This window comes from Miniopterus schreibersii (genome assembly GCF_964146895.1).
Source record: "Miniopterus schreibersii genome assembly, chromosome: 1".
NCBI lineage: Eukaryota > Metazoa > Chordata > Mammalia > Chiroptera > Miniopteridae > Miniopterus > Miniopterus schreibersii.
Window position 1 is genome coordinate 179,201,816 of NC_138101.1, and position 16,389 is coordinate 179,218,204.

At 39.1% G+C, this 16,389-nt stretch overlaps 1 protein-coding gene across 1 annotated transcript in view; it reads right to left on the reverse strand.

Annotated features, from left to right (window-relative positions):
- Positions 1-570: 570 nt before the first annotated feature.
- Positions 571-16,389, reverse strand: part of LOC308549164 (synaptojanin-2-binding protein-like) — a 35,599-nt gene continuing 19,780 nt past the window's right edge. The window contains exons 2-4 of the mRNA XM_081121536.1: positions 14,570-14,676; positions 4,756-4,851; positions 571-3,140 (exon numbers count right to left, since the gene is read on the reverse strand). Coding sequence (XP_080977662.1) covers positions 3,000-3,140; positions 4,756-4,851; positions 14,570-14,676 — 344 coding nt within the window. The 3' untranslated portion in view covers positions 571-2,999. The remainder of the gene's footprint in view (positions 3,141-4,755; positions 4,852-14,569; positions 14,677-16,389) is intronic.

A 16,389-nucleotide genomic window follows, 5' to 3' on the forward strand; every position in this document is an offset into this window, starting at 1 on the left:
CAATACTTAGATCTCAGAGTTGTGAGGCATGAACAAATAGTGCTACCAACCAGGGTTTATAGTACAATAACTGGCACAGGATGCAGTAACAAATATTAATTTCCCTGTTCCACTATACATGGCTAGATGGTATGATTAATTAAATCAATTAGCACAGATAAAACTTGGCAGGAAAAGGAAACAGACGACTGACGCAAACAATGTCTTATTAGGGTTATATGTATACTGGCTAACTATAGAAAAGTGTCCTAAGTACATGGTCTTAAAAATACTTTTTTTTTTTTAAACTTTGAACACAGTAATTTAGGTGGTGGGAATAATTAGATACACTCTATAAAGTGACAGGAATATTAGATTCAATTTATAAAGAGCATAGACTTTTTAAAATGACTTACAATAGACTCTGACATCTTATCTATGATAATGTAGTCTTCTAGAGAATCAGAAATAAAAATATAGCACACCTGCCTAAAATGTTATTGACCCTTAGATGCTATTTAAATCCAGAGAAAACCAAAATTATTAAAGTGCATCAGAATCCCTATTATTAACCGAAGCAAAACTTCTAACAGTGATGGGATAGGTGTTCTCTTTATTTACACAAACCAATAAAAAACTAAAAATAGCTTTTCTTCTTGCTTGCCATTTTGCTTCCTTTGGTATGTATGTCCCAGGTCTTCTCAAGAGTTAATGTCCAAACCCTGAGGTGCATCCTGGGAGGCAAGTAGGCCCACTGCAGAAGTGGCTGCACATACCTCCAGATACAAGGAGAGCCCAAGAGGCTGCCTCCACAGTGGGGCAGTTGAGGCGAGAACTAAAATACTGTGTTTCTCTGTGGAACGTACAAATGCAGTTGTCTAAGTGAACAGTTCAGGTTTAAAGGCACGAGTCACACCAGCATTGTTTAAAGCCATTTTCTCCCTATAGGAATAGCTGACCCAGAGGCGAGGTCTTACTGGGATTTTTATTTTTAAAAGCCTTCCCTTTCCACTCTGGCCTCATGTCATTATGTGCCAGCTTTCTTTTTCTGAATACCTTTAAAAAAAAAAAAAAAAGTGATGGCTGTCTGCATATCTTTTTTTGCTACGTGTTGTGAACAGTACTATTTCTTTTATTAGTGTTTTCAACTGTTATTTAACCTGATGATATATATACTTTTAATTTCTCATCTACTTACAAATTCTCCTAACTAGACTGTGAGCTCCTAAAGGGTCCTTAAGTTGTCCCCTTCCTCCATGGAACTCTCTCAAGTGTCTCAATTCTCAGTAACTCTTCCCTTTTGTTGTCTGCAATATAAATCTGACACCAACTTACACTGCCCTGACTATGAGGCCAATTACGTTTTATGTGTATAGGTGTTCTCTTCCAAACTGGAACCAAAAATCCCTTTAGGATGGAGGCTATATGTATTTTACTACTCTGTAAAAGTGTATTAACAAAGCTGATGTACAATCAACATTTGTAAAATACCTGCTAGATCATCTGAGCTAAAAAACAGACACAACTGATCATCCGAGGGAAAGTCCTCATACTCTTGTTGTCAAGATTGTATGCATAAGGCCGATGGTCTAGCCGGTATATTTGGACTATGGAAATGATTTTCTTGAAGCCAGGAAATTAGCCTTGGGCCAGCTCTCCTGAGTGCTTTAAAACCACCCTTCAGCAGCACATAACCAGGATGTCCCTACCTTCTTATTAGCCTTAGTATTCCCCAGCATCCATTCCTCCGCATCCTTCCCTCAAGGTTTCCCTACGGAGCTTCCCTCCCACCTAAACAAACAAACCTTTTCTTCCCTTCCCCACAAAATTGTTCATTCATTAAAAGCCCAGTGTTAAGAACTTTTTTTTAAAAAAACAACAACTAGCAATCCAAACCCTCTAAACTGAACTGAATCAGAAGCACGGCTGGTTTCATGCCCATGCTGCCCAGGAGCAGTTCCTTCGCTAAGATTTGCCTGTTACTAGAAACCGGAAAGACTGGCTGATAGCCTGAGCGCTCGGGCACCACCTTGGAGGCACTATCTTCTTTCTTTTTAGAGTTTTTTCTTTGGGTTGGTTTGCCCCATCACTAGTGCTCTGACCACAATCATTCCAGCTGATACTTTCACAGGACTGTAAGGTATCAAAAAAGTCACTAGGGCAGACCAGAGATTGGCAAGATTTATCTTTAAATCTCAAAGGTTTTCGAACAGATTGACATGCGCAAAGCTGGATTATGGAATTTTGCCTCAATTTCACCTTAATTATTATGAGAAGAAATAAGAATTCTAAGATTTTAAATTAGTTGCTTTAGTTTTTTGTGTGTTTTTTTTTTTTTAATGACTCAGATTGGGCATCCTGTCAGGCTCTCTCTCACTCCCTCAATTAAGATCATCCCTTACATCAGGAACCTAGAAACCAGGGCAGCTTTCTACCTCTTTACCTCTCCATAAGGCATCACTGTTATACTATCATTTATGCATATATGTGTATACATGTGTAGATATATATTTGTTTTTTAAAAAGTAAAAATGGTCTCCTCATTATGTTTTGTTTGATACAGGCACCCAAGTATGTTGTCAGAAAGTAAATAAAGACCACAAAAACTTCCCAAGGAAGATCATTAAAAAGAAAAATCCTCTCTTCCTCTTATATCACACCGCTGGCCTTTGCAGCATGCCAGCTAAGAAAATAGGTATCACCATGGTGACGGGAAGACTGGACTTTTCCCTCTTTGGCTGTAGCTGAACTTCTACTGGCGGTCCTAGTAAAATGTCCAACTCCTCATTTGTTCTAAGCAAGTCTTTTCTTCAGCTTTCCTTCAAACAATGCCTTTCCTCTCCCATTAGAAAACGAGGACTTGGAGATTTTGAACAGCAAGGTTCTAGGCTGGGAAGCAGTCTCTTTAAATCATGTGTGAGCTATGCAAAGTGAGGGAAAGATATGGGAGAATGGCAGGGAGGATGAGAGAAAGGAAGAAATGTTCTCCTCATCAGGAGCACTGGGAGAAAGCAAGCTTTTCAAAGTTGTTGCCGGTATCTCATGAAGGCCCAGGCTGCTACCATGGCGAGGGCAAACAATGGCACCAGCACCATAGGTATGGGAATACCACTCGGCTCCCCTTCACCTCGATGTCCTATAGGCCCATTTTGCACCTGTAACTGGAAGGGAAAGAGAAATGTTAACTCTAGTGACCAATGTGTGTTTACAACAACTGAAATATCTGGGTTGACACATTACTTGGGTCTACAGTCTCTAGACTACCCAAAGCTGCAAATCCAGGCACTACCTAGCAGAGGGTGTCCTCTCCGTTTGTTCTTACTTGATACATCAATGTCACCAATTTGTTGGAAACAAAGTAAGTCTTATGGGGAGGCATCTGACTTTGCTGTGCTACTGACCTAACGGAACCCTGAAGGTAAATCAGATAACACCTTTCTGCTTTTGTACTGCTTCCACCAAGTTCTACGTGTATCATATCAGGAAATGAAGATATGAAATGAAGTCCATCGATCCTATAAGAAACCTGAAAATTATTGGGCGGGATGAGGGGGGACGTCCATCTTCCTAGAACGTTTACTTAGAAAGATTATCAGTCATTAGAGTACAATAAGAGCAGATCTGAGCGATGTTATTTAAATGATCTGTTATCTAACCGTAAGTTGCACATCGGTGTAATGCCATTATTTGGAAATACTTTACAATTCTCAAAAGGCACCCACTCCCTTCTAAGATGCGGTTGTGTCCTTCATCCCCTATTGTGTAACACTGGACACGGACAAAGGTGAAATCTGTATGGAATGGAGGTAAACAGATTCAGAGGTAAGTCAGTAAAAAGAAATCACATCCAGGCATCAAGTTAAGAGAAAAGAACTTTAAAGACACCTTGAACCTGTGTTGCAAATGCCCCCAAAATCCTTGCTATGGGAGGAATTATGTCTATAGGCTTCTCTTTCCATCATTCAAATTATAAGACACCTGACCTAAGAAGTGGATACAGGGATAGGTGCTGCCTTGACTGAATCCTGAATTCCATTTTCCGTTCTCCTGGAGCTCACCTTTGAGCATCAGGGCTTTGGTCAGGAGCGTCACCAAACTGATAAGTAAATGGTTCGTGGAGGTGAAAGGGAAAAGCACACAGTGACTAGGTATGAGGAAGCCCACCATCTTTGTACTTAGAGTTTTATAAACAAGAATGTTCAATGGCAGACATATGTTTTCCTTCTCTACTGAAAAACTGATTGTGGTTGTATTTTTTCCCCATTTATTTCAATTTGGTTGTCAAGTTTTATCTTTAAGGTACATTACCTTGAAGCTAGGACCTGGGTTGCAAAAGATACTGTGATGAATTTCCTTTGATGATAAGCAGAGTTCCAGAAGACCCTTGCCACACAAGCTGTTCAAAAGAGCGGGAGTGGCCCTGGCCTGTGTGTCCCAGTGGTTAGTGTCGGCCTGCACACCGAAGGGTAGAGGGTTCAAGGGCACATACCTGGGCTGTGGGTTCGCTCCCTGCCCCCAGTCGGAGTGCGTGTGGGAGACAACCAATCGATGTCCCTCTCTCCCCCCTCCCTCCCTCCCTCCCACTCTCTCTCTGAAAAGCATTGGAAAAAATATCCTCGGGTAAGGATTAACAAGAAAAAAAAGAATGGGAGCGAAAGGAAAAAAAGCCAAACACACCACTGAAGAGTACATCACAGGGTTTATTCACAAGAAAGGTACAAAAGCCTGGTGCCAGGTTCCTAGCAGCAAATAACACGACACCTACACGACACCTACCCTGTGCTGCACTCTCAGGGACACGGCATAGCCTGCGTTACGAAAGAGGTTTACAGCATCCTGGTGCAGCAGGTTCTTTAGGTCTTGGCCATTTACCTGTGGAAAACAGCAAGAAAAAGTAGTAAGTGGTAGAATGTAAACTCTCTGAAGTCAAAGATTTACTTTCGTGTGACCAAACATTTAAAAAACAAACTCCTACAAGAGCAAATTCCAAGGGTTAGGAGAATGGGTAAAGTCCCTTAGAACTCAGCATAACTGTTTTCAAAGCTATGTTTTCCTAAAATTGAAGTTCCATGGGCCATGTGAAGATCACTTAACTTAAAAAAAAAAAAAGGTAGTCTCCCTTTCATCTTAGCTCTTATGGCCTGTCTCATTTGGACACCTGGAATTCTTTTTGCTGTATTTGTATGTTTTCCATAAGCATCGGCCTAGCTTTCTACAGCTAGCATGGTCTTCCAGGTTTATTTCTAATCCCTGGTATTGCCACCTTCAACTCCAGAAATATAATTATATGAAACTCTCCCACAATTTATTTTGGTGTGGTACAAATCTACTGGCCCATTCTGTTGGTCTTGTTCTATTGTGAACAATTTCCCTTGATCCCATTAACACTCCTATCCTCCTCAAGTTTACCAAAAAACATGTTTCTGTGATAATACAAACATGCTTCTGGGTAGGTCAGTCTTACCACTTAGAGGTGAGAGATGTGAAGAACCACTGGTATTAATACTTTTTAGTGTCAGGAGTGACACTGGCTACAGTGCTATCTATCCTATGCTGCACTCAGTGACACAGCACAGCCCACTTTATGCAAGAACTACCTATCCGTTACACATGTCAACGTCACCAACAGCAGCAGCAGCAAAAACATCTATCTAACATGTTTACTCGGCAGGCTCTGTGCTACATGCTTTACATTATGAATTATCTAATTTAATTCTCACAATAATCCTATCAGGCAGACACTATTTTTATCTTGTTTTCACAGATGAAGAAACTGAAGCTTAGCAAGGTTAGGTAATTTACCCAAAGACATAGTAAGTGTAGAAGCTAGGATTAGGGTTTTTAAACACCGGAAGGAAGCTGAAAGTGCCCTGCATTTTATCATTCTTTCTGCACTACTCCTCCACTTTGACTCACCGACTCTTCTCTGCTCAGTGGAAGCCCAAGTCATTGACTTTTTGAACCCTCTGTCTTCCTTGACAGTGTTCCTTCTCCTAGGGGTTTGTCGTAGTCCTTCCACTCTATCTCCTGCCAATATCCTTGGTGAATTCATCTACCAACAGTTTGGCCTTCCCAAATTAATAGTTCCTACTACTACTAATTACTTCTACTCCACATTAGTCACCACTTGGCATAAGCCTTGGGCTTCAACGTTATGCAGTGAATTCCAATAATCAAATCCTACAGCCCCCTTTGCAGGCTCCAGACCACCTCCCCATTCTGCAGCTCTCCCCTGTCGGTTATGAATACTTGGCTCTCTTGGTTCTTCACTATTCCCTTCCTAATTCCTTTCCTCTTCCTTCCCTCTTAATATTCCTGTGTCAGCTGTCTCTTGTCATCTTACTTTTTCTCCCATGTGATCTTTCACAAGGTCAACTGTAATCTTCAAGACAACCCCCAAATTTGTATCCCTACTTCTACTTCCAGATTTACCTAATTTCCTGTTGGGTACCTGTACTTCGATATTCTGCTAGGCCCCAATTCAACACTTCCAAGGCCTCTTTATTACTTTCCACAAAACCAGACTATCCCAACTTCCTTCTTATTGCCACTACCATCCCTTCAGGCTAAAATTTTGATAATAGTTTTAAACTCTCCCCATTCTGTCAATATTCACATATAATATATTGCAAAATCCTGTAGTCTAACATAATGACATTCCTCACATGCTATTATTTTCTTTCTATTACCTCTCTCTTTAGGCTGTGGATACTTTTAGTTGAACTATTGTAATCTTCTTTCTGATTTACTTTTCTCTGGGTACTCCCCCATACCACCCTATTCAAACACTATGTCTCCAGACCAATCTTTCTAAAGCACAATTCTGTTTATACCACTTTATGGCTCAAAAACAAAAGCAGAAGTAGGAACACGGGAGGGAAGAGTACATGCCTGATTTCTCATTCTGATATGCAAAGTCCTCCAGGAAATGGCTGGAATCTACCTTCCTAATTTAACCTCTCATTACTCCCTTTCACATATCCTTTGCTTTAGCTAAATCACATAACTTATTGACCCCGAGACAAAAAACATATATTCTTACTTTCATACCTGTGCTTAAGCTATATCCACCATCTGAATACCCTTTCCTTTAAAACAATTCTATTTATCTTCCAAGATTGATCTTAAATAAAATCAGACCTGGTACCCATAGTATAGAAATGAATACAAGATTTTCTAAATTGATGGACTTTGATTTCATGCTACCAAACCATGTTCTGATCACATCATTTTTTAAAAAATAAAAATTAATAGGCAGGGAAAGGATCTTTTAAAAAAATATACATCTTTATTGATTTCAGAGAGAAGAAGAGAGAGGGAGAGAGAGATAGAAACATCAACGATGAGAGAGAGTCATTGATTGGTTGCCTCCTGCACGTCCCCCACTGGGGATTGAGCCGAAACCTGGGCATGTGCCCTGACCAGGAATCGAACCAAGATCTCCTGGATCCTAGGTCGATGCTCAAGCGCTGAGCCACACCCATTTTTTTTTTTTTTTTTTTGTAGATATGCCATAGGGAAAGAACTTCAAGTTTTCTGAATTGAGTCATTCTCAATGACTTGATTTTTAAGTTAATTCCTGGGGAGAGAATAGGTGTGAGATTGCTGCAGTGAGAATACTCACTTACCTAATTTAGCCCATATGATAACTGTATTTCTCATTTAAAGAAATAGGTATGTATTTACTTTCTCTCAGAGATAGACAAATAAGTTAATGATGCAGTTCTGTTAACAAAGTGCCAGATATGTCATAGCTCAATATCAGAGACAAGTTTCATAGTAATATGAATGCAAGTGAGAGAACTATATGACATTCAACGGCAAGAATACTGAGTTCAACCCTGGCCGGGTGGCTGTTGGCTGGAGTGTTGTCCTACATACCTAGGTTGCAGGTTTGATCCCCAGTCAGGGTGCATATTGGAGGCAACTGATCAAAGTTTCTCTCCCACATCGATGTTTCTCTCTCTCTTTCTCCCTCTCTCTCTAAAAAAAAAAAAAATCAATAAAAACATATCCTCAGATGAGGATTTAAAAATATATACTGAGTTCAAAATAATCTTTGCCACAGTAGTCAGTAATAATCGCCAGGAACCACTGCATATTTATCATCATCTCTGGAGCTGTCCATTCATTTTACGTGTACGAATTTATTCAGTCTTCACAACAGTCCCATAAGCTAGGAGCCCCATTTTATTGATAAAACTAGAGAGGCTATACAACTTGTGCAGGGGCATATACAATGGGAGCAACAAAATCAGGATTCAAACTCAAGCTGCCTGGCCTCAAAACCCTCACTTTAAAACGCTCAACTATAGAAATTTACACTGTAAGCAGGGATTTTATCTCATTAGTATGGAACCATCCATCACGTTAATGCTGTAAATTGAATTTTTCTTGATTCTGCAGTTTCATTTGTATCTAATATAGGGTGTTCCCCCAAAAATGTATACACACACTTTGAATAATTATAAAGGCAGTGTTTATTAAAATACATTTCATTTTCAAAATTGAGCTATCAGCTGTTAAAGTGAGTAGACATTCTTTTGGGACACGCCTGTACATAACACATTGAAAAAATTTAGAGTTGTATAAAAATATAATGTGATCGTATATTAATATTTTTATTCATTTGAATATATTGAAGTAGCATTAGAAAAGCAATTTAGTTAACTGCCACTTCACTGACAAGGTTGTTCTAGATGTGACTGATATGCTCCCTTGACTCTCTGTACTATATAACCATCTTAAAGCTCAAACCAGACTCTGCCTTATATCATAATCACTTTACATTCTACTGTAAATAACTTGGAGAGCTCCTATCTCAACTCATCATTATAATCCCTATAATATATGAATAGTGTTGAATAACACTTGAGCATAAGTGTCACGTGATTTCCTGAGGCTTGGTTGCAGAGTACACCCTGAAAAAGCCATAACTACACAAAGTCTGACTGACATATTCTCAGTATGACACAAAGCTGAAAAACCTGGGCCCTATTAGAAGCTTTACCCACCAATGACTCAGTGTGTATGTAAACTTGGTCCTCTGCTGAGCCTCCTTCTGCTAACAGGAAGAAAGATATTGGTGACATCAGGCAAAAGAAGGTGCTATACAGGGCATGGGCACATTATACTAATTATGTCTTTTGACCCTCCTAGTTAAGCCTAACGGTATTCTAATATAAGAGGACTTTTACTCTAATTGCTTAAAAATAAATAAATAAATAAATAAATAAATAAATAAAACCCCAAACAAGAGGTCTTTTAGAAATGCAAAGGGGATTCTTTTTTTAAAGAACCATTTCTCATCCTTTGCCCAAGGTAAAGCAACCCCATAAAACAAATTATGATTCTTTCTTTCTTGACAATGTCATCTCTACTACAAAGACAAATTTGCTTTCTAATATTTACCTCCTCTACGTGTTTTTACAGATTCCAGCTCATACTGATTAACCACCAAGTTCTGTAAGCTTTACCCCTAAACATATGTGATATCCACTTTCTTTATCACCATCTTTACTAATACAGACCAGAGGGTCTCAGTGTGGTCCCAGAGTCCGCAGCATTAGCAGTAACTGGAGAACTTGCTTCACGTGAAAATTATTAGGCCCTATCCTAGTATTCTGTGCTTTAAAAAAGCCCTCCAGGTGATCCTGAAGTTTGAGTTAGCTCTAACCTAAAATGCCTGAAATAGTCTTCTCACTGGTTGCCATACCCACTCTATTTACCCTATTTAATACATATTCTATGCATCCACAGATTTCATCAATGATTTTCCATTTACTGCAGTAGTGATTTTTAAAACAATATATGGTCTGTTGACCTATTACAGAAGACAGTGAAGGCAATCCAGTATTTAATTTTTAAAAAGTGAAATGAGAAGAAAACACAACATATCAGAAATCATCACATATAGAATTATTATTTTGTTAAACTTTGCTTTAATTGTGTGTGTGTTTGTGCCCCCATAGGCACACGTGTATTTCCTATTATAGGTAATAATTTAAAAGGCTTGAAAGATATTTGCCTAGAGCAGTGCTTCTCACACTTTATTCACACTCACCCAGGGATCTTGTTATAACGCAGGTCTAGGAAGGTTCCTGGGACTCTGCATTGGTAACAGACTTCTGGGTGACGGCCAGATAGTCTGGGACCTCACTTCTAGTACCAAGAGCTACTCAACTGAGAAATCTTAGAACACTCCTAAACTTACTACTTCAGCTTCCGTAACTCATGGCATAGTAAGTTTTTTACTGAACCTGAGATATGGCAGATTTGCAATATGCTAGAAAATTTTACTAAATGTTCGGCAAATTGGGATGGTGGTACTCTAGGTGCTCTGATGGGAAAACACAAATGTTTTGCTTTAACTATGGTTGTTAGCAGTCTTTAAAAACGAGTTTCCTATTTCCTGCCTTAGGAAATGAATAAACTGAGTTAAAATTAGTTTTCTTTGACGATTAATCATTTTGAATTGCCTCAGGATAATCTAGCATTATCTCAGGATGTTAGTTACAAGAACTCTATTAACTATAGGATAATATAAATGGAGATGTGTAAGACGTAGAGGAAAAAATGGGCTCAATTTAATAAGCACTGACCTCAGATTATACTCTGGATATTTTAATTTTTTACCAAGATCCTGAAATGAACTGCAACTTTGGGGAGGGGGGATGTCTCTTTTTCCATCAAAATTGAAGGAAAAATATTATCCTGTTCCAATTAATCAGGCCCAACCCAAAATGTCAATCATGCTATAATTTATTCACAGAGCAAGTAACTTACTAGATACTTACTCTGTGTCAGCCTCAGGCCTACATGCTGGAGGTACAGAGATGACAAGACAAAGACTCTTCCTTAGAGGTACTTTGTCTAAAGGATTCTGTATATTTCAATGTCTCTGCAGCTGATTGGATGAGGATTTCTGGTGGGTCTTTCCTATTGATTTCTAAGCTGAGGGCAGAAACAAGTCTTTTATTTTCTTTGATTTTCCATAGCACCTGGCACAGTGCTCTGCAGGCCATCAAGTACAATAGTTGATAAATGTTGATGACTACTCAACTCTTTCATCCACCAAATTAATAAGTGCATTTGAACAGAATATGAAATGCAGCTGACTAACGGCCTGATCTGTGCCATTGTTATCTAAGGGGTGTGGTCAAAATGATACACTCATCTGTGCAGTACAATAACTAGCTATATCACCCTAAGCTTTATAAAAATGTATAGTTCACTGACGACTCACTATTCTTGACTACCCACCTCTCTTCATTTAGGCAGACACATGGGAAAAATGAGAAACCTATACAGCTGACTTTTCTTTTCCCCACAAAAGTAAATTTCCCCCAGAGTCCCTGGTAACCTATACAAATATTAAACCATCCTTGCCATCACACACACACACACACACACACACACACACACACACACACACACACACACAAATGAACTTTGGATAAGGAATCTCTTGCCCTCATCTCAACCCAGGTCTGTTCTTCTATTGGTAATATCTGTTTTTTTGTTTCATGGTTATCAGATGTAATAGGGCCTAAATCTTAAATATCATTTACATTTATTAAATTTTTTTCTTTCTTTTCAGTTTAAACCATCCACAGTGATCACAAAAAATTAAACTTCACTTTTGATGAGAAAGGGAAAACTGCATAATAAAATATGCAGTTATTTAATTTTAGAACTTGAAATGAAGACAAAACATTGGGATTTGGGGAGAAATGCAAAGATTCAATTAATGGTCAATAATAACTCACAAGAAATCTAGATAATGTAATGATACTTCTATTAGTTATCCAAAACGATTGTGTGCTGAGGAAGGGGCATACTCTTAGTTTGATTATCTAGCAAAAGTTAAAAGAAAGAATTAGGGCATATTTTACAACAGGGACCCATGTGAGGAGAATAGGAAAGTCCATAAAGACTAAATGGGGCCCTGGCAGGTGTGGCTCAGTAGTTAGAGTGTTGGCCCATGCACCAAAGGGCGTGTGGCTCGATTCCCAGTCAAGGGCACATACCTGGGTTGTGGGTTCAATCCCCCATCCTGGCCAAGGCGTATGCAGGAGGCAACCAATCAAGGTGTCTCTTTCACATTGATGTTTCCCTCCCTCTGCCTCCCTCCCTAAAAATCAATGGAAAAAATATCCTCGAGTGAGGATTAACAACAACAACAAAAAGAATGGGAATATAGGCTAATAAATAACTTGGCATCATTTTATAGAGACTCCAAAGCCAATAAAAAGTACTCAAGTACGTCAAAGGGATAAAGTGAGCTAAAGCATAGATGTTAATTGTTTAATAATTAATGGCTAACTAGTTCACTCAAGGATAAAGAGGGAACAGGATGGTGAGACAAGAGAGTCACTCTTTCTTAAGGAATGGGATCTAGAAAGAGTAATTTTGGAGCAAACTCTTGGAAGGGAAACTGGAGTCAACGGCTATAGATCTGGATAGAATGGAGAGGATATGCTGGCGTTTTCTATCTATATATGCTCCACCGTTTCCTCTTTCTCTGTCTTCTTTATCTCTCTCCATATCTAACTTGCATTTTCCTCTCCCTTCTTTCACATGTCTTTTCCTTATTGGACAGAACATAAACTGGAATCATTCTTTGTAATGTGTTTTATGTATATTTGTAATACTTAATACCTTGTATAGATCTTCATAATATCTTGTATTTTGATAAAGTGAAATCCTCTTTCCTATAAATTTTAAAGTCAAGCGAACTAAGTTATTTAGACATCTACTTCTCTCCTCGACATTCATGTCCTACCCTTTTTAACAACTAGAGTGGCTTTGTGATAATTTCTCTGTGGGGCGATGGCTCTTCATCTCGGCTGCTGTCCAACAAATTCTCTCACACTGAAGTTTAAGTCCTTTCTTCCTTATCCAATTCTACCCTTTATAGAAAGACTAATTTCCATTTTTATATAAAACCGTTTTTACATAAAATCTACTATTAACTCACCACGCAACTTTCTGTTTAGGATAACTAATCCTAGCTTCCCATTGACCTGTTAGGAGGCAGTATAGTAGCTGGTTAAGAGTACAGGCTCCTCCTGGCTGCTGTGGCTCAGCGGTCGAGCACCGTCCCACACACCAGGAGGCCACCAGTTTGATACCAGGTCCGGGTCCACGCTCGGGGTGCTGGCTCGATCCCCAGTAAGAGGTGTGCAGGAGGCAGATGACCAATGTCTCTCTCTCATCGATGTTTCTATCTCTCTCTCCCTCTCCCTTCCTCTCTCTCCCTCTCCCTTCCTCTCTCTAAAATCAATAAAATCTTTTACAGGCCTAAGTTTTAGCCTCTCTGCACTTACTACTTGTGTGACCCTGGGCAAGCTGCTTGACCTTACCAAGCCTCAGCTTTCTTAGCTGCAAAATAGGCATAATAATTGTACCTAACTCATAAGGTTACTACAATATTAAATAAGTTTAAAGTTCTCAGCATACTGCTTAGTCTATGGTGCTGAAAAACTTCCAACCGTTCTCATTTTTCAATAATATACCTTTAACCAAAGCTTTCCAAATAAGATGGCTTTCTTAACCCTTATACTTTTCAAGTCCCTCTTGTGTCAAAATATGGGACTGTATAGTTTCTAACTACATGCTACACCTTTATTTTAACCCCTGTCAAGTTTTCCTTCATGTACCACTCAAGTTGATTTCATGTCTTTAGAATGTCTGCCTCCTTGGAGCTATAGGAAATCTGCTTCTTAACTTCTCAATATCCTTTGAGATAAAGGGTAGGTTACACTATCATTGTCTCTATCTCAACAGATTAATAAATGGGGTCCAGAAGCTTAATGGACTAAAAAGAGGGAAAATGATCAGTGAGAAGGACTACAGTGGGATATTACCATCCATGATGTTTTATTTATATTCTCATCAGCCAACCTTGCTTGGGCTTGCCTGAATTTACTAACTTGCTTTATTTGTTAAATACATATTAAACACTGTGCTAGAATGTAAAAGGTTAAAAAAAGATGTGGTCCCTGCCTTAGGAACTTCCAGAAAACAATAAAATTAATGGTTACCATATAGTAAGGGTCTTACCCGAGGCATTAGCAGAATGAAATGGGAGCACAGTGGACAGATATCCAAATCAGACTGCATTCCAATTTTTTATATTAATAATGGGTAGAAAAAGGGCTCTGAGTCTAAAATGAACACAATTCCTACATTCTTTTTTTGCTGCTTCTGGTGTAAAGGGAGACATTAATCTTTTATTCTACAAAGAGGAAGTGATAAAGTATAACGGAAGAACAACAAAAATTGTGGATTTTAAGTTCCTCCCCCCACCCACCAGTCCCTCAACCCTGTTTCATGTTTTTGAACTTGGGTAAGTAACTTCACACTCTGGACTTAATTTTGCTTTGTCTATCAAGCGAGTTAATATACTCCATATTCTAGGGCAGGGCTGGAAAAGATCACTGATCAAGGTCCCTCCCACTGAACTCTACAAATTGGATATTTCCTGATCCAAAAAGGCAGGCAGGAATCTTACCAAGGAAGGCGCTAGGAGTAGGAAGCAGGGTCTAGGGAGCAAGGGACACTGAAGGAGGCCGAAGCCAGTTCTCACCGAGAGGATCTTATCACCCTCCTGGAGCCGCCCATCCAGGGCCGCAGCCCCATTCTCTTTGATGCGGCTGACGTAGATGCCACTGTCGTTGGAGACATACTGCTGATCTGTCCCACCGACGATGTTGAAGCCCAGCCCAGAGAAAATCATGAAGGAGTTGTAAAGGAGACAGGGGTGAAGAAAAAGAAAGGGATTAGAGAAGAAGAGAAAGAGAGAGGAAAGGCCTAGTAGAGAGGGGAGGCTGGTGAGGCAGACTGATGTAGCTGGTGAACACTCATGGGCAAGGTCAGCGAAGAGTTATCACCAACAGAGGCTAGGAGAATCTAGAGTTGCCCACTCAGATCAGGTAGAACTAAAAATACGAACACAGTGACCAACATGGTTTGTTGAATATAAATAAAGATCTGTGCTAACTCAGTGACAGAATAATGGTGATTATTTTAAGATGTGATTCTGATTCTGTTGATGGCATTCAGTGAACCCAATTCTTGTCTTTCCTTAATGTAACAGGGTTAGCTGTGTTCATGAGAAGCAGCTCCGCTTTTAACTAATTAGCAAATAAAATTCCTAATTTAGTGGAAGAGAGATTCCTAACCAAACTTTCCCTTCCATACTTCTCCCAACCTTTGGGAGACTTTGGGTATGGCGGTGTTTTGGAAGAAATGGTCTTGGTAGTCTCATTTATTTTTTCTATTTTAAGTTGAGGGGGCAGTAGTGTAAGTGTTGGCAGGAAACCTAGAATTAGAAAAGTAAGTGATGCTTCATGATAAACTAAATCACCAAATTCACTCTTTTTTCCTTTTCTACCTCAAGTGCAAACAACCATATACTTGGGGACAATGAATGCTAAGTTTTATGTGCAGAAGAAGCCTGACTACTCAATGATTAGCAACGCCCATTTCCCCTTTGCTCCAGCCCCTGGTGACCACCATTCTATCCTTCGCTTCTAAGAGTGACTATATTAAACAGGCACGGGCATAAAATTTCAGTTACACAACAGTAAGTTCTAGATATATGATGTACAACATTGTGCCTACAGATAACAATAGTGTATTTTACACTTAAAAATCTGTTCAGAGAGTAGGTATCATTTAAGTGTTTTTAACGTAATAAAATAAAAGAAGAAGAAGAAAACTGACTACCAAAGTACTATTTCAATGGACCAACCACTAAGTTGTGGGAAGGATTTCAGTTTATGAAAACCATTGTTATAAAGGGATTTTACCTATGCATTAAAAAGAAAAGAAAAAAACAGAACTTCCCTAGGGTTTTCTTTATGTCAGGTACTGTATAAGTCAAAGCACAGTGCAAAGAGAAAGGAGATAGTTTGGAAACAATTAAAAATCAAAAATCTGGTAGCACAATTGGAAGGACTAGCCATAATCACTAGCCTACTACTGGTTTCAATAGAAAGCAGATACTTAGAGAGACATAAGTGGGCTTTCTAAAAGTTCTCCTCATTGGTGGGATGAGAACTTGCACGTAAAGCTCATAATATTAATATAAGCACTAGAAAATTAATCTGTTATTTAAGAAAATGCATGGCTGAAGAGAGAAGCCGCAGGAAATATTTCACTTAAATAGCATAAGTTGTGCACAGAATATCTGTGGCTAGAGAATGAAAAGAAGGATTTACGATACATGATAGAACTACTTCTGGAAGACGACCACTTCAACTTCCTTGAAGGGTAGGGTATAAAAAATGTAAGTTACTATATGGTTTCTCTTAGAACACTCTTAATTTGTATTATAGTGGGTGGCCGGGATTGGAAAAGGGATGGTGAGTGGTTATTTGAGATAAGGTGGAAAGGTAGGTGGAG